Source organism: Labeo rohita, chromosome 3, assembly GCF_022985175.1.
Source record: "Labeo rohita strain BAU-BD-2019 chromosome 3, IGBB_LRoh.1.0, whole genome shotgun sequence".
Lineage (NCBI taxonomy): Eukaryota > Metazoa > Chordata > Actinopteri > Cypriniformes > Cyprinidae > Labeo > Labeo rohita.
Genome location: NC_066871.1, coordinates 24,571,266 through 24,590,639, shown reverse-complemented (window position 1 = coordinate 24,590,639; position 19,374 = coordinate 24,571,266). Strand labels below are relative to the sequence as shown.

The window sequence follows — 19,374 nt, the reverse complement described above, 5'->3', positions numbered from 1 at the left end:
CACGCAAATATTCTAGCCATACTAAATTGCATTACAATATGCAACACAGAAAAATAAAAACTCAATAAATAGCTCAAGTTGAGTAAGACTTTCAGTCTTGATGCATCAATTGTGTCACGAATCCTGTCCGTGGTTTTCCGTCTGCTCAGTACCAGAGGCCGCTTTCCATTTATATTGACTTTCACACTACACAGACTGTTACACGTCACCCTGGACTACATTTCCAATTGTCCATTGCACTGATTTCACTCTCACCTGCAGCCAGTCAGACACTCTATAAATACGAGGCCCTAACCATCATTCAGGCCCGAGTATAGTTTAGTGATTATCGCTCTCCTAGTAATAGCTACTCTACGGAGCCAGTTCAATGTTCTAGTTTCTAGTTCTAGTCTAAGTCTAGTCACGTCGTTAATTCCCTGTTTCCTGATCTTCTGCCAGTCTTGGATTACTCTTTGTCTTGGCGGTTTAGACTCTGGTTGCCCCTTGTATGGACTAAAGTCTGTCTTTTGGATCACCCGTTTTCCTCGCCATTTGGATTACTTGTCTTTAACATACTTGTTTGCCATTGTCTAACAAAATAGGCAGAAACATCATGATTTACAGACACTAGACCTATATCCTATGCTCTAGTCCTGTAAACTTTAAAAAAAGTTAAAACCACCATATAAAGGTGCATCTCAATAAATTAGAATGTCGTGGAAAAGTTCATTTATTTCAGTAATTCAACTGAAATTGTGAAACTTGTGTATTAAATAAATTCAATGCACACAGACTGAAGTAGTTTAAGTCTTTGGTTCTTTTAATTGTGATGATTTTGGCTCACATTTAACAAAAACCCACCAATTCACTATCTCAACAAATTAGAATACTTCATAAGACCAATATAAAAAACATTTTTAGTGAATTGTTGGCCTTCTGGAAAGTATGTTCATTTACTTTATATGTACTCAATACAGTCAAGCACACCAACACCATGGTCATTTAACCAACTTTTGGTTCTTTTGGCAGTGTGGGCAGGTGCCAAATCCTGCTGGAAAATGAAATCAGCATCTTTAAAAAGCTGGTCAGCAGACGGAAGCATGAAGTGCTCTAAAATTTCTTGGTAAATGGGCGCATTGACTTTGGTTTTCAAAAAACACAGTGGACCAACACCAGCAGATGACATTGCACCCCAAAGTATTCACAGACTGTGGAAACTTAACACTGGACTTCAAGCAACTTGGGCTATGAGCTTCTCCACCCTTCATCCAGATTCTAGGACCTTGGTTTCCAAATGAATTACAAAACTTGCTCTCATCTGAAAGGAGGACTTTGGACCACTGGGCAATAGTCCATTTTTTTTCTTCTTAGCCCTGGTAAGACGCCTCTGACGTTGTCTGTGGTTCAGGAGTGGCTTAACAAGAGGAATACGACAACTGTAGCCAAATTCCTTGACACGTCTGTGTGTGGTGGCTCTTGATGCCTTGACCCCAGCCTCAGTCCATTCCTTGTGAAGTTCACCCAAATTCTTGAATCGATTTTGCTTGACAAGCCTCTCAAGGCTGCGGTTCTCTCGGTTGGTTGTACATCTTTTTCTTCCACACTTTTTCCTTCCATTCAACTTTCTGTTAACATGCTTGGATGCAGCACTCTTTGAACAGCCAGCTTCTTTGGCAATGAATGTTTATGGCTTACCCTCCTTGTGAAGGATGTCAATGATTGTCTTCTGGACAACTGTCAGATCAGCAGTCTTTTTGAGACTGAGTTTGCAGGTGTTTTGAGATGATAAGCTGATTGGCATGTCACCATATTCTAATTTGTTGAGATAGTGAATTAGTGGGTTTTTGTTAAATGTGAGTCAAAATCATCACAATTAAAAGAACCAAAGACTTAAACTACTTCAGTTTGTGTGCATTTTCACAATCTGAGTTAAATTACTGAAATAAATTAACTTTTCCACAACATTCTAATTTATTGAGATGCACCTGTATATCCGATCATCTCCCAAAACCTTTGCCAAAAGGGTTATTATACTCACTGGTCCATTCTTTAAATTCCTAAAAAGGCTTTTAAGATGATCATTGTATTTACTTAAAAAACACATACTGTACAGTTTCTAAAACATCACATTCATCACACATACCAATTTAATGCTTCCTCATTATTACAAGTGTTGAATTTAGCACTGTGTGTCCCAATCTTAATCTAGAAATCATTACTTCTTTCCATTCTTTTCATGTCTTCCATCAACATTTTACAGATAAAAGATAACAGATAACCTGTGCTGCTGTTTTCCTACCTTTGTTTTATTATTTTCCTGTTAATAACAGATTTTTTCCTCAATTTGTCCCAGGGGTAGCTTACCTTTATTGGGAAAGTTACTTTGGAAATGTAATAGGTTACAGATGATAAATTACCCTATTTAAAATGTAATACATGGTGTAACTATTTCAATTACTTCATTAAAATAATACAACTAATTACATCTGAATACTTTGATTAATTTTCTAAATTTAAATCTCTAAATTTTTCTACATTTTTCTAAACAGTTTTCTAAAATGTTAAAACATTTAAAGCAAGCAACCTTACAGTAGTTCTCAACACTGATTACTGTCAGACTTTCAAACTCCTTCATCACTTGAATTAAGATTTGCATAGCTATAACAAGAAAAAACTGGCATCTAACAATGCCTTGGAAAAAAAAAAAAGCATACATAAACCCAAATAGAAAATAAAACAGTTATCAAATAAGCATGTGTCCTACTCTGTACCTTAACTTTTCAAATTTTGGTGTCTTATTTTAAAGTCAATGCGATTTTGAAAAATGCAAGACAGTGGCCCTCCAGGAGCAGGATTGGACGGCCCTGGCCTAAGAACACTCTTCAGCACAATATAAACACAAAAGAAAGAAAGAAAGAAACTCCTCTAAAATTCAGAAAGTCAATAAATGTCCTACATAATAGAACTTTAGATACGAACATATCTTTCCCTTTACTAAAAATAAATAAACATAAAATGTATGTCTTTAATTAAATGTATGTTTAAATTGAATGTATGTCCTAAATTTACTCTCCTAAACAGTCCCTTGCAAAGCATGCAAGGAGCTACTGTAACGGAGGGAGTGAGACGAGAGGTGAGCGGATCCAAACGCGAGCTTTTATTGAAGGGATGAGACAGATACATGGTCAAACAGGCAGGGTCAAAACAACAGCAAACAGGTATTTCAGTGCAAAGCTCAATAGAAGTCCATGAGGCAGGCGAGGGTCGATCTGTGGCGAACGTAGTCCATAAAGGGAACGAGACGAGAGAATGATCCAAGAACGAGTTAGAGTCCAGTAGGCAGGCGGCGAGACAATCGAGACGAGATGGCCAGGCGAGAAAGCTAAACACGGGGGAACTCAGGAACTAGGGAACTAAGGAACAAGGGAACTAGGAACAATAACAATGGTAATCACAACAACAATACTCCATGAACTCAGAGGGAAAGTCCGGGGCTTTTATAGCGCGCCTGATTTGCTACAGGAGGCAACGCAATAGGCGCGATGGGTGATGGGATTAGTAGTCCGGGGTGCAATGCAACAGTCTGAATGATATGAAAGAGTGAGAGCGGCATCTGGTGGTGAGCGGACCGCAAGTCACCGACCAGATTCATGACAGCTACAGACTCACTGCCTAATTACTTATGTCAACAAAAATGATTTATGTAGTTATAAAATAAATTAATTAAGTAAACTTGAATTTTAAATATATTAGGTAGAGTGAACACAGTAAGGTTAAGAGTGTCTTAAGTGTATAGGAAGTGAATCGATAAACTGAACAGCTCAAAATTCCCAATAATGATAATGAACATCTGAAACCTGCTCTGCTCAGTGCTGTGGCAGATCAGATGCCAACTTTGTGATGATGTTGGCTAATGATTTGCTTTTACTTTCCTTTTGTGTCAGATTATTTACTTTTTATGCCTAAGATGCAGAATTCTGGGAGATTTCCATTTTTTCATCAAATGGTTTCATGGGATCAGCTGCTTTTATTATGTGATTGTATTATCAGGTAATAAGTGCTATATTAGCTCTCTTTTCTGGTCCTCACTTTTTAATTGAAACAAACTGGCTTATTAAAGCCAAAAATAGATCCTTAATAGAAAAATATCAAGAGTTTTAGAAATAATTATTAAAATGTATAAACTTTCATGTTTATTCTTGAATATGTTAATGTTTTAATTAACAATTGACAATTAATCAAACAATCCTAATCAAGACAATGTCAGACAAGGTCAAGATAATTTTAAAATGTTTTAACAATTAGTCAAACAATTTTAATCTAGAGTCTAGACAAGTGCCAATGATATACTTCGCCACTCCTGCAATGCCAACCCCAATTAGACACACTTGAAACAGCTAATCAAGTTTTTACTAGATTAGCATACTAGAAACTTCCAGACAGGTGTGTTGAGGCAAGTTGGAGCTAAACTCTGCAGGACACCAGCCCTCCAGGACCGAGTTTGGGCACCCCCGATATAGACATTAATTTTAGCCAGACATTTATTGTCAACATGCAGCACAGAAAAAAAAGAGCATAATAGAAAATTGTCACGTTACACTACCGGAGGGAACGAAGGAGATGTGAATAAGCGAAAACAGTCTTTAATAATTAAAACACACGTAATCCAATGAGTAGACCCAACAATGGAACACTGAACAAACAGGAACTTAAATACATGGGGTAATTGGGAAACACAGGTACATGGGATTAATCAAACTAAATGAGGACAGGAACAAGATCAAATAAGGCAAAATCGGAACTGAACTTGTGGTAACACAAGACAAAACAGGTCCATAGTCCTGACAAAAATAATCTGTAATTCTGTTGTGTTTTTTTTCCTAAAAAAAAGGGTTCCCTTTCAGTCGTTCTCTATGACGTTACATCATAACTGACGTATTTGGGGTCTCCCTTGGGAGGCCAATCACCTCTGAGTTAACTGGAAAAGGCCAATGAAAATTGGCGAGTGGATTTTGCATGCCAAGCCACTCCCCCGTACATACGGGTATATAAGATGGCGGCATGCATCCACTCATTCAGATTTCTGCTTTGGAGCTTCACCCGCAAGCTGACTGGAAACTCATCGTTGGAGTCTCTCAACGCTGCGTAGCCGGCTGTATTCTGTTCGGTAACTTTGCATTTCAGCGAAGAACCCTTCTTGAGTGCACGCTTGTGCCGCGCTCCTTCCCTGGGCAAACCAGCGCTAAAAGAGCAATTTTCCAACGAAGCATGCTCGTTGAGAGTATCTTTCTCAAGACGCATCTCCGATTGTGTGCTTTTAGGGACGGTAGTTTCCTTACTTCCTCCGCACGGGCACAATCACTGTCTCATAGGTCTGGGTTGTAAACAATGCACGTTGAGATAGCGTTTGTGATTGGGTTATGCCTGCTCTCGTGGGCAGACCCATTATTACGCTTGGTCATTGCTTACATTTGTTTTGTAGGCTACCTTTGCGCTCTACCCTTTCCGGTCTCGTGGGTCGCTGACTCCCGAGGCTGCATTGGCTAGAAGCATGGGGGACCTGAGGGTTACAGTCCTGGTTTTTCTGTCGGGTGAGTCCCCGCGGAGGACCAGCTCCTCTTAGCGTATTACCATCAAGTTTCTGAATGCTGATGCCGGTTCGTCTTACCACGAGTCCTGCGTCACATTTAGTGCTCAGGAGGTTGTTAAGATGTTTATCGTCACATCTTCTGACGCTGGGGATTCTACCGAGTCCCAGGCTAGGTTGACTGCCGTGTTCCTCCGGGCCACCGCGGCGACCAGGCCGGGGGTCGGATTCCCACATCCCCTGGTCGTTCGCAGTCTAACAATTGGTTCTCAGCGACGGACACGGCTTTCGCCGCGCCCTCCCTGGGGCCTTTCTTCCCGGAGGTTCAAGAAGAGCTTAACTACGTGTTCGGCTTTGCCCCCGTGCCCTCCTCGCCGGTGGGGGTGGCGGGGAGCACGTTGACACCCTCTGGTGGAGTGTGCGGTTGCGGTGTGCTCGTGCACGCAATACGCCACCACCTGGTGGGTTGTCCGTGTTTCCTCTTGGCTTGTTAGCGCTGCCAGCCTTGGCTTAAAGCGGGGCTCACAGTACTGCAGGCCATGCCACCTCCGCCCTGCTCGTGGTGGGGGTGGCGTGGAGCACGTTGACGCCCTCTGGTAGAGTGTGCAGTTGTGGTGCACTCGTGCACGCAATACGCCGCCACCTGGTGGGCTGCCGTGTTCCCTCCTTTGTAAGCACTGCCAGCCTTGGCAAGCGAGGCTCACAGTGCTGCAGGCCATGATTTGCCATGGCCCTCCTGCATCATATAGGCCATGATTTTGTCGTGCGCGAGGAGATTTCTGACTTGCACTGATCGCAAGGTCTCGGTGCACTCCCTCGGTCAGGTGATGTCCATCTTGGTGGCCTAAGAGAAAATAATAATAACATTGGCTGAATCTGGTGGGATGTACAACACTGACAAAGCTCGCTTTTTTGGTGTTTCATCCTTCAGACCAGCCTCTTCGGTGACACTGTTCAGGACCTTGCCCAGCGGTCCTGGGCAGTTCTTATGCAGACAGGAGTGCCCTTGGTAGGGCCGCGTTTTTTTTTCGTCTGCTTTCGCCGAAGGTCCGCCCCGGTGCTCCGCTCCGCTCCCCTCGGGGGCATTGAGCTGACCACTCCCGGTCTGCCAGGTTGCCTTGTGGAAATAAATGGAAATGGGCTTCCTGGAAGCAGGCTTCCGGGATGGAGAAGACTCGGCTGGGGACTTTTGACATCTGTCCCCCCCTCCCCCGGAACCAGGGGGGTGCTGTACCCAACCACTCACAAAAAGAGCAATTTTCTAAGTTTCTGGGTCTTTCCCCAGCGTGACGTTTTACCTCCTCAGGTTCAGAAGCACGTTGTCGCGGGAACCAGGGCTGAAGGTAGGGCTGCTTCCGTGACGTTTCTCCAGAACACGTTGTCTTCTGGGTTGGGTCACCCCCCCATCCCCCTTCCGTGGGTACGTCAGTGACTACTCTGTCGATCCCGCTTGTTCGGTATCTGGAAGTGTGGTTGTCGCTCCCCAGCCCGTCTCGCTGGTTGATCCAGGCAGTCCGACTCGGCAGTGCAATCCAATTTAAGCGGCGTCCGCCCAGGTTCAGAGGCGTCCTTTTCACCTCTGTCCACTTGGACACAGATGCCTCTGTCCTGTGTGCTGAGATTGCGGTTCTCTTGGTGAAGAACGCAACCGAGCCGGTCCCTCCAGCCGAGATGAAATCAGGGTTTTTCAGTCCCTATTTCATTGTACCCAAGAAGTCCGGTGAGTTACGACCTTTCCTGACCTGTGTGTTCTAAATTGGTCCCTTATCAGGCTACCATTCAGGATGCTGACAACGAGACACATCCTTTGTGCATTCGTTGTCAAGATTGGTTTGCAGCCATCGACCTGGAAGATGCGTTCTTTCATGTCTCGATTCTTCCTCGACACAGACCGGTTCTTCGATTTGCCTCGAGCGTTGGGCATATTGGTACAACAGGTCAACAGGTCAACTTTTGGGTATGGAAAAGAGCAAACTCACACCCCGAATGAGCATGTCCAGTCGGTTGGAGTTGCCTGAACCTATTCAGACACAAGACAGCGGTCCCCTCTATTTTTTCAGAGGTTCCTGGGGCATATGGCAGCCGCAGTTACGCTGCTCGGACTGCTCTGTATGAGACCGCTTCAGCACTGGCTTACTGCCAGATCCCAAGATGGGCATGGCACCGCGACATGTTCCGGGTCGGCGTTACCCCGGGAATGTCTCCACCTCTTCAGCCCTTGGTCAGACCCTGCATTCCTACGGGCAGGCGTGCCCCTGGGTCAGGTGTCAAGGCACATGGTTGTGAACACAGTTGCCTCCAAGACCTGCTGGGGTGCCACATGCAACGGGCAGGCAGCCTCGGGCTCCTGGAACAGGACCTTGACTGCAGTGGCACATTAATTGCCTCGAGTTGCTCGTGGTGCTTTTAGCGTTACGTCGGGTTTTTGCCGATATTACGCGACAAGCACGCACTAACCGAACAGACAATGTTCCGACGGTAGTGTTTATCACCCGCCAGGGTGGTCCGCGCTCCCGTCGCATGTCGCAACTCACCCGCCATCTCCTCCTGTGGAGTGGAGCTCAGGTCGCTGCGTGCTGTTCTCATTCCTGGAGAGCTGAATTATGCAGCTGATGTGCTCTCACGACAGCTCACTCGCCCCGGAGAATGGCGACTCCACCCCCAGGTTATCCAGCTGACCTGGAGTCGATTCGGCGAAGCCCAGGTAGATCTGTTCGCTTCCCCAGAATCCTCCCACTGCCGGCTGTTTTATGCCCTGACCGAGGTCCCCCTCGGCAGGGATGCGCTGGCACACAGCTGGCCTCGAGGCTTCCTCAAGTATGCCTTCCCCAGTGAGCCTCCTTGCACAGACTCTGTGCAAGATCAGGGAGGACGAGGAGCAGGTCGGTTGCGCTTTTTTGGCCCACCTGGACCAGGTTCGCTGACCTCATGCTCCTCACGACAGCCCCCCCTGCAAGATTCCCCTGAGGAAGGACCCTCTTTCTCAGGGGATGGGCACGGTTTGGCACCCACATCCCGACCTCTGGAACCTCCACGTGTGGCTTCTGGGCGGGACTCGGCAGACCTCACTGGCCTTCCCCAGGCCGTGGTTAACTCCATCACTCAGGCTAGAGCCCCCTCTACCAGGCAGGCCTATGCGCTGAAGTGAGATCTGTCCGCTGACTGGTGCTCCTCCCGCCGGGAGGACCCACAGAGGTGCTCGGTCGGTGTGGTGCTTCCTTCCCTCAAGAAAAGTTGGAGCGGAGGCTGTCCCCCTTCAATTTAAAAGTCTTTGTGATGGCCGTCGCCGCATATCATGACGCGGTTGCCGGCCTGTCCCTCGGGAAGCATCACCTGATTGCCAGGTTCCTGAGAGGTGCTAGGAGGCTAATCCCCCTTCCACACCTCATCCCCTCTTGGGACCTCTCCATTGTGCTTAGGCCTTCGGGGGGCCCCTTTTGAACCCTCGCATCAGTTGAGCTGAAATATTTGTCTCTGAAGACTGTGCTCCTGATCGCGCTCACCAAGAGGGTGGGGGACCTGCACGCCTTCTCTGTCAGCGAGTCGTGCCTTGAGTTCGGTCCGGCTGATTCTCACGTGACCTTGAGACCACGGCCTGGTTATGTGCCCAGGGTTCCCACCACTCCTTCAGGGTTCAGGTGGTGAACCTCCGAGCTCTGCCCCCGGAGGAGGCAGACCCAGCCTGTACGTTGCTGTATCCCGTTCGTGCCTTGAGCACTTATGTGGACCGCACCCGGAGCTCATACGCTCCGAGCAGCTCTTTGTTTGCTTGGAGGTCAGCAGAAGGGGAATGCTGCCTCTAAGCAGAGGTTGGCTCATTGGGTGGTTGATGCCATCACCCTGGCTTCCAGTGTCAGGGTGAGCTGTGCCCCCTGGGAGTTCGAACCCACTCCACCGGAGTGTCGCCTCCTCCTGGGTGTTGGCGCACGGCGCCTCTCAAGCAGACATTTGTAGAGCTGCAGGCTGGGCGACACCAAACACCTTGCAAGACTTTTCAGTCTCCGCGTGGAGCCTGTCTCCTCCCGTGTGTTAAGGTAACATCAGGTAAATTGCGGGAGGACGGCTCGGTGTCGGCTTGCTGCGCCATTCCTTTGGATCCGTGCGCTTTCTCCCAGTTGTTCCTTAGGTGAACTCTGGGTCCTCCTTGCCCCCACAGTTCAGATTGGGACGGAGTTTTCTGACTGTGTCCGGTAGGGGGTTCCTTCACCCCTCCCGGTCGTGGCATCTCCTCGGTCCATGGATTCTTCCATGTTCCCCTACCATTTTTCCAGTCTTCTACGTGACCTCCTGGTCATTGTCTCCGCCCCCCCAATGGTTGCTTCAGATACCTGGCATCCCTGGTGGGCCCGTTATCTGGCTTACAGGGCGTTGGGAAGGTTACGTGTTGAGATCCATCTCCTGACACGCTTGCCTGTTGGCATTTGGATCTCAATCACGTAACGCAGTTCAGAATTGTGGCGTTTTCCAAAGTGGACCCCAAATACGTCAGTTATGACGTAACGTCGTAGAGAACGACTGAAGGGGAATGTCTCGGTTACATCTGTAACCCTCGTTCCCTGAAGGAGGGAATGGAGACGTTACGACCTCCTGCCACAATTCTGGACTGCGCTGGGGGGCTCAAGTTCGGTTCAGCTCCTCAGCTTAAATCTAAATGAGTGGATGCACGCCGCCATCTTATATACCCGTATGTATGGGGGATTGGCTTGGCATGCAAAATCCACTCGCCAATTTTCATTGGCCTTTTCCGGTTAACTCAGAGGTGATTGGCCTACCACGGGAGACCCCAAATACGTCAGTTATGACGTAATGTCTTCAGGGAACGAGGGTTACAGATGTAACCGAGACGTTATTTTATATAAAAAATCTTATTTAACCTATACGTTATTATGGTCTCTACACTGTAAAACAAGCAAAGCCATTAAAAGTAAAACAAGTAAAGCCTCCAAATGTGTGATCAAGGCTGAATCACTGTTGAATTTTGTTTTGATTTTGCAAAATGATTTAACATTGACGTTGTGACCTTGTTTCTTCTCAGATAGCACACGTACTTCTGCAAGATGTCTGGTAAAGATCACTTGATCGGAAAGCATGTGCTGTGTATAAACGTCTGATAGACGTCTGTAAGATGTCAGTATGACACACATTCTAAATCTTAAACATCTTAAAGACAAATAGACGTCTATTGGACATCTGATAGGAAATGTACAACAGACTTATTGCAGATGAGCAGATACTCTAAAAAAATATGTCTTCCAGGTGTAAATGCGGATATCAAATAGACGTCTCTGTGATGTACGTGTGCTATCAGAATTACTTCTCATCATATAACAACAACTGACCACATTTCAGTATTGAAGGTCGGTCATGTGCCGGCTGGGTTGAGGAATATGTTGGTTAATAACAATATAATATCAAGGGGCGGGTAATATATAAGCATATATTCAGATCTTTGAAGATCTGTTCTGCTTTCATCAGTGTAAAGCTGTGTCTTCCACAACACGCAACACAGATCCTGCATTTACTAGTAAGGTGGTAAGGTTTTGTTGTTAAGTGAATCAGCTTTGAACTGACACTCTGTAGAGATGTTTTATAGTTGAATTTAATTTGTTTCGTAATTGATGAACTTTGCAACATTGACACTGTCATTGATTTGAACTAAACTGAGCTGCATAATGACACTGAAATTGAAAGCTGAAATTGCAGTCATTTTATAATTGATTATTTGGTTTAATTTGTTAACATGACTTTGTTAACATGAACGTATAAATAACCAACACTTGGTTTGAAGTAACTTTAACAATTAATTATATTTTTACTCAACAAAGATAATAAATAAATAAAATATGTGACCCTGGACCACAAAACCAGTCATAAGGGTGAATTTTTGAAATTGAGATCTAAATATCATCTGAAACTTCCTTATCTGTTTGCAGAAATTAACCTACTTCCTCATTGAAAAAAATGGAAGCGCAATAACAAAGATCAGTGTCTCTCTCTGTGGTACTTCTGTGGCAGCACTGAACATGACATTCCTATTGTGGACCTCAAGGTAACTAAAGATGTCCAAGAAGATCCTGCTCTTCTAAAAGATGGCTGAGAGAGACTGGGCTGCAATCTAAACCGTAATACGGGAGAAGGAAAGCTCATCTACCTGTGGGTGAATAGAGAGAAGCCGAGCTACATCTGTGAGATCACAGCATCTGTTGACTTCACTTCTGACAAGCAAAAGTTTGATCTGGGCTTCACTCGTGTGGATAAAGACACCAATCGTGGTGCTGCAGGTGCACAAAAAAAGTCTTTCTGTGGTATTGCCGCACAACTGATATGAGCAAAGCTCTCACTGCTCTTGATGTATCCGTCAACCCTCAGGAGGAGACAAACCTTCAGGGGAAAGGCTTCAAAATGCTCAATGAAGGAACCGGTGGAAACAATATATTTGCATGGTTCACGTACAAAGGATGTGAATCACATATCAAAAACGTGTTTCTGCTGGTCAGCTGTGTGGCCTGGACCGTGTATCAGAAAGCTGCTGTTACCTTTATCAACAAAAATCTGAATGAGGGCAACAAGGGCCAGAAAATGTACTTACTTGGCATACCAGTAGTGCAGTTTTATTAAATAATCTAACTGGTGCCACCATAAGCAACTACAAGCACAATTATTGGAAAATGTAATATATGACTTAAAAAATACATTCTTGAAAATTATATTGTGATTTAATACATTAATGTTGACTTACTCTCAGTCACACACATTTCAAATGGCTTTTGTTTTTTTGTTGTAAACATAATGAAATAAAGCCCTCATAACCACAGCAATGTTTGGTGATGTTTTTATATTTGTGACCCTCAGATTCCAGATTTTCAAATAGTAAACAGCCAAATATTGTCCTGTCCTAACAAACCATACATCAATGGAAAGTTTATTTATTCATTATTTCAGATGATGTATAAATCTCAGTTTCAAAAAATTGTCAGGGGTCACATATTAATATCTAAATATGTCAATCAAGGTCTTGATGATTTGTAGGCCCAATACTCTAAACGGAGTGGAACGGTTTAATTCAGGGACATTCTGTTTAATGTACAGTCTTTTTGAATGGTTTCATATGTGTCTGCTTTACTGAGCAGTTGTTTTAGTGATTCACAAAATTCTATGAATCAGTTACTGTATTTTAAGGGCTATATGAGGGATCCAGTGTCCAGAGTTTTGAAGTTTCATTTTTATATAATTCAGCTTCTGTATTTAAAATTGTTTTAAGGAAGTGAAATATTTTACGTTGATAAATTTATCAGCACTGAAACCTGGATAAATTTTTTTAACATCTGAAACTTGCTGTGCTCAGCGTAGGTTACAGAAGCATGTGGCAGGTCAGATGACAATTTACTGTATTGTTTAGGACTTTCCATCTAAATGTGAAATGTAAATGTTGTTCCCATGTCTTAATTCCTTATTTTCTATGACATCTATATTCAAACAAAAAGTATTTCCAACTAAAAATGGTATGTTGCAGATTTAATGCTCTTTTTGACAATTTATTGTTCTTGACTTTTCATCAAATCTGTGACAGTGTTGGTTTGGTTTAATCTGACTTTTTCTATGTGTCATTTGACAATATAGGCTATAGTCGCATAAGACGTCCTGGCAAGGCTGACTGGCTGAAAGCACCAAAATAGTGTGCACAGTCTCAAGCACTTTATTAATTAATAAAAGTCTATTGTCCAAAAAGAATCAGGCACTAATAAGATATCTATACTAGCACCCCCAGCATCCCCAGCTCCAGCACCCCTGCTCTTTAGGACAAGCATTTTGCAAAATGGATTGGTCTTTTATGAAGAGATTTTTTGATTTGTTTTCTGTGTCATCTGACAATATGCATACAGTAAAACAATGAGTATTTTTCCACTGAAAAAAAGTACAAATTTAACAAGATAAATTAGTACTGCATGTTTTTGGTTCATTAATATTTAGCATGCAAATTTATCATAAGCGATAGCTGTCTGTTTGTTCAAACTTGATATAGTGAGACTTGGGAAATGTTTCTTTACGAAACAGAACCAACTGAAAATCTGTTATGTTTACTATGCTAAGTAAGACTGAACTGCCATATCAGTTTGTAAGTTTTTTAAGTGTAAAGTTTTAGATTGATAAACTGAACAGCTCTTAAATTCTGATTTATGATAATGAACATGCAAAACCTGCTGTGCTTAGTGGTCAGATGACAATTTGTATGTCTACAGTAAAACAAAAGGTATTTTTTAATAATGTTTCTTTATTTACTTTTTATGGAAATGATAAAGAGAATTTCCACGTTCTTCTGAGTTTTCTAAATGGTTTCATGTGATCAGGTGCTGTAGTGAGTCACAAAATTCTGTTATCAATTGTAATAAAGGCTTAATAAAGTGCCTAGTGTCCAGTATTATGAATTTACATTCATATATGTGGCCCTGGACCATAAAACCAGTCATAAGGGTCAATTTTTGATTTTCTTTTATATATATATACATCATCTGAAAGCTGAATTGATGTATGGTTTGTTAGGATAGAACAACTATTTGAAAAAAATCTGGAATCTTGAGGGTGCAAAAAAAAAAAAAGCTAAATATTGAAAATTTAGTCTTTAAAGTTGTTCAAATGAAAATCTTAGCAATGCATAAGTTCTGATATGCTGTATTTATGGTAGGAAATTTACAAAATATCTTCATGGAACATGATCTTTTTTTAATATCCTAATGATCTTTGGCATAAAAGAAAAAACAATAATTGTGACCCCTATTGCTTCAAATATTCCCATGCTACTTAAGACTGGTTTTGTGGTCTAGGGTCACATATAATTCTGCCTCGATATTTTTTTTTATGCTGAATAAACTGAACAGCTCTGAATTCCGGATAATAATTTTTTTACATCTGAAACCTGCTGTGCTCAGCATTGGTTACGGTAACACTAAACAGATCAGATGACAGTATACGGTACTGTTTAGGACTTTCCATTAAAACTGTAACGGTGCAGGCAAATGGCTTGTACCTAGTCTTTCTTTTTCTTCTTTCTTTTTTTAAGTATTTCCCATTGAAAAAATTTAAATGAGCCCTTATGTTCATGCAGTGAAGACCAGTAAGTGTTGTACATGTAAACCTGCTGTACATGTAAACCAGACAAGTGACTGACATTAGAGGCTATGGTCTTTAGTGTCCTTATTATTGTGCCCATCTCCCATGCAAGCTTTTGCCGGATCGTGCCCTGCCTGGAGCGAAACCAGATATATGAGTGCCATGCTTCGATGGGACTGAGGTTTATGTATGAGAGTCTTTCCCAGCCTGACAACAACATACAGAGTGAGATTAAAAGAAACATCTCAGTATATTCATTTCATTGTATGAAATATGTGTGGTTTTATCATCTCATATTTTACACTGTTTAAAAGAATGAGATCAATTCATATGGATCCCACTGATTCTGATGAATCTGACTTTTCCACACTGTTTAATTCTGGCTCCTTAAATCTTTCTGTTATTCTTAAAGTAAGAAAGTGACAAATGTTAAACAAATACAAATGACAAATAAATAGAAAACAATGGTTTTAGAGATATCTCTTAAAATGTATCAACTTACATGCATTCAATTATTAGTAAAACAATCAGCAATTAATTAAACTATTAATTAATAGAAAAGGTCAAGTTAAATGTTTAATTATCAACAACAACAACAACAAAAGCTAAACAAACTACCATGAATATGAAACATTGTGTTAAATATTCAACAATGAATTGCCAGTGAGGTAAAGATGGATGAATGGAGAGACGCATCTCTAAAAACTGCTGGGCTAAATACAACTTAGCGCTGGGGAAAATATGGATATACCCAGCGATTGCGTTGTTTGTGGGTTAAATGTTTAACCCAACCATCTGGGTAGTAACAGCTGGGTCAAAACAACCCAATCACTGGGTATTTTACTGGGTTGGGTTGTATTTAACCCAGCAGTTTTTAGAGTGTGGGATTGCCAGTGTAGCTTTCCTCAGCAAAAGAATTAGTTTTATTTTTTATTTTTTACTTTCAAATCACCTTTGGCCTTGGAAAATATATGCTGGGAACACATACTGTGTTTTCCAAGGCCACGTTTGCCTTGCCAGTGATGATGGAGTGTTCAGTTTGAGTAGGCTTCTTATTCTGTATAAAAAAAGAGATGAATAAGAATGTTCCTTTGTTCTTATTCTTTTCTTAAACCAAGAACTGCCCAAAAATTCAACAAGATGTACACTGTATAAAGATGAAAGAAACAAAAAGCACGAAATTTAGGTAAGACATAAATCACTTAAAAAATAAACAATTGACAAAAACCTTAATGAAAACCTTAATAAATTAAAAAAAAAACAAAAAAAAACTGGACTTTTTTTAAAGCGGTTGAAATTCCTACACTCTCAGAAAAAAGCGGACATTTCTTTAACCACATTTCCGTGTTAAAGGTTGGTCATGTGCTAGGTTGAGAAATAAGTTGGTTAATGATGATATAACAGCAAGGGGTGGGTAAAAACCAGATTATATGATATGTAAGTGAGAGTCCTATAAAAGCACTTAAAAAATCTGTTCCATTATCATCAGCTGAACTCTGTGTCTTCTACAACAAGCAAGACAGATCCTGCATTTACTGGTAAGTTGGTAATGTATTGATCTAAACTGAATCAACAATGAACTGTCTTGAGCTGAATAATGACACTATTACCTTCTGTAGAGCTGCTTTAGAGTTTAATTTAATTTGTTTCATGATTAATGAACTTGGCAACATTGACAGTTTTCTCAACACTGTGAAGTGTTACTAATTCATTTTGCAACATTAACGCTGTTATTTTCACTGTAAAAAAATTGTTTCAACTTAAAATAATTTGTTGAATTTTTAGTTTAGTCAACTTGAAATTTTAAGTTACTTAATGTTAATTTAAGTGGCAACTGGAATATTTTAGTTTTTTCAGTGTTCCTGTTTATGAAGGTGAGGCTGCTTTGAAACTTTTGTATGGCACTGTGTACTTCAAATAAATCTGACTCTTATTACAACAAATATTTAACATGTAGTATTTTCCTGCTTTGAAGTAACTTTGAAGTAGATAATGCAAATATATGTAATGTGCCAAAATATGTATGTAAAGAGTACATATTACTCCAATAGTAATGAAGTGCTTGTAACATAAGCACTAAAACATTTTATTTTAATGACATAGATCTGAAATACTATGGACATCAGAAATGAATTATACTATGAACTGATATACACTGAAACAAATATTTTGTTGGTTTAACTTAGAAATTGTTCTTCATGTGGTATCTGCAATAAATGGTTTTGCTGAAGTGAAATAAATGACTTAAATTTACTGATTATAACTGAATTCAACCAACCTGAAAAAACAAAAAACAAAAAAAAAAACAAACAAAAAAAAAAGAAGTTTTATTGAAGCATAACAGTCAGTAGATGTAACCTGATTTCTCCTTTTAGGTAAAACTGTCACCATTGTTAAGATTCATGCACTGATTCTTGATCTTATGTGAGTCAAAAAGACACAGCTCAAAACACTTCCTATATTATAAAAGAGAAAAATCACAATATCTGACTGTCATGGCATCACGAGACTAAAAGCTAACATTCTCAGACATCAGACTCCTGATATGACCTGTCTGTCTGACTATTACATGATGACTATGTCATTATATAATCAAGATTTGATCAGAGTTTTTCTCACAACTGTTGCAATAACAAATGTCTGATGTTAAGTATTCAAGAATCAAGAGCCCAGTTAAATCAATGGTTGAATAAAACATCAACATCTAAACCTCAATTCTCAATAAGAAGTTTAGTATGAAAGAAATAAAGTCAGTCTGGATTGTAATAAGTGTGAGAGAGAGATACATGTTGGTGATTTTTTAACTATTTTTTTACAGTGGTGCTGAAGAGTAGCGCTGTCCATTCTGATTTTTATACTTTGCTGCAACTTAAAATATATAACCATTTCAAATCATAATTTCTCATTAAACCAACATTCATGAATCAGCATGGAGCAGGTGTGCATGAATGTTGGGTCAATGAAAAGTTGTATGTTGGGTCAATGTAATGGATTTAGGTTGAAATGATGTTTTCTCATTTTATGTTCACTTTTTACAGTGTAGTTTTCTTATTGTGTAATAAAGCAATAAATAAACAAAGTTCCCTTTTTTGCAGAACGTTAGCCTAATTCCTCTGTGAAGAAAAAAAAAATGGCAACACATCTAATAACAAAGCTCAATGTCTCCACCAGTAAAGATGAGGAAGAAATACTTGGAGCTAATGGTTATCAGCTCATCAATTCTGACCTCAATGAAGGAACTGGTAAAAACCGGATCTTTATTTGGTACAAGAAAGAGTGTGGCTTAAAACCAGTAACCAGGATCCAGTTTTCATTCAATGACGGCATGAAATCTGGTCTGGCTGATGCTGGGTATGAGCTGGTGGACAAGGATCTGAATGCAGGAGCTGGAGGAGATCGCATCTTTATGTGGTACTTCTATGGCAGCACTGAATCTGACATCCCAATCGTGAACATCGAGGTAACCAAAGGCGCTAATGAAGAACCTGCTCTTCTAAGAGATGGCTGGGAGAGACTGGGCTGTGATCTGAACCGTAGGGTGGGAGGAAAGTACATCTACCTGTGGGTGAAAAGAGAAAAGCCAAGCTACATCTGTGAGATCACAGCCACAGTTGACTACACTGGTGACAAGCAGAAGTTTGATCTGGGCTTCACTCGTGTGGATGAAGACACCAATCGGGGTGCTGGTGGAAACTTCGTCTTCCTCTGGTATCGCCGCTCGACTGATAAGAGCAAAGCTCTCACTGCTCTTAATGCATCCACCGACTTCCAAGAAAATGTAAGGCTTCAGAATGAAGACTTCAAAAAGGTCAGCGTTAATCTCAACTCTGGAACCCAGGGAAAAGATGTCTTTGTATGGTACCTGACCGAAGGATGTGAATCACAGATCAAAAACATGGTTCTGCTGATCAACCATGAGGCCTGGACCGTGTATCAGAAAGCTGGTGTCAACTTTGTTGACAAAAATCTGAATGAGGGCAACAAGGGCCGCAAAATGTACTTAGCGTACGAATAGTGCAGTAGCTTAGATAGTCTAACCGGTGCCACTGTATGGCAACTATAAGCACAGTTATTGGAAATTGTAATGCACGACTTAAAAATCACTCTTTAAAATCCTTTTAAAATCCTTTTGCCACATAATGTTGACTTAATGTTGTAACACACTCTATCAAACTTCATTTGGCTTTTGCTTTTACATTTTTGTTATAATGCACAATGAAATAAAGGCTTCTTTAACCACAGCAAAAGTTTGGTGAGATTTTTACATTTGTGTACCTGTCTTTAAGACATACAATGTCTAGTAATATGCACTAACCCCTTTATCATATACTCATATTACAGGATTATATACCCTCACACTGCAACGTGATTATATAAAAAATAATTAAAAATCGTTTAGCCTTCTTTTAGTCCAAAAAGGGCTTAAATAACAATATTAGCTTTTCTGAATTAGATCTTTATTAGTTTCTCGATATTAATCAGGGCTGTACGTTAACTTTTTTTGTACACAGCACTGGGGCTACAAAGATTGAACGTTTTGTAGCACAGAAAACTAAAATTATTAAAGTACCAAAAAAATAAAAGATGTTACCATCTTTGAAAACAGCCACAGGCAGTGCAATTTATCACTTAAATTGGCGTCTGTCATTAATGTTCTACAAAAACTTCCAAACCTTAACAAGAAATGCTTTCAGACATTT

At 41.2% G+C, this 19,374-nt stretch overlaps 1 protein-coding gene across 1 annotated transcript; it reads left to right on the top strand.

The window, feature by feature from the left end:
- Positions 1–16,088: 16,088 nt before the first annotated feature.
- si:dkey-30j10.5 (uncharacterized) lies at positions 16,089–18,909 on the top strand. The gene is made up of 2 exons (XM_051100289.1): positions 16,089–16,212; positions 17,770–18,909. Exon 2 carries the CDS (start codon positions 17,805–17,807, stop codon positions 18,687–18,689), a length of 885 nt encoding a protein of 294 aa, XP_050956246.1. The 5' UTR covers positions 16,089–16,212; positions 17,770–17,804; the 3' UTR covers positions 18,690–18,909.
- The last annotated feature ends 465 nt before the right edge of the window (positions 18,910–19,374 follow it).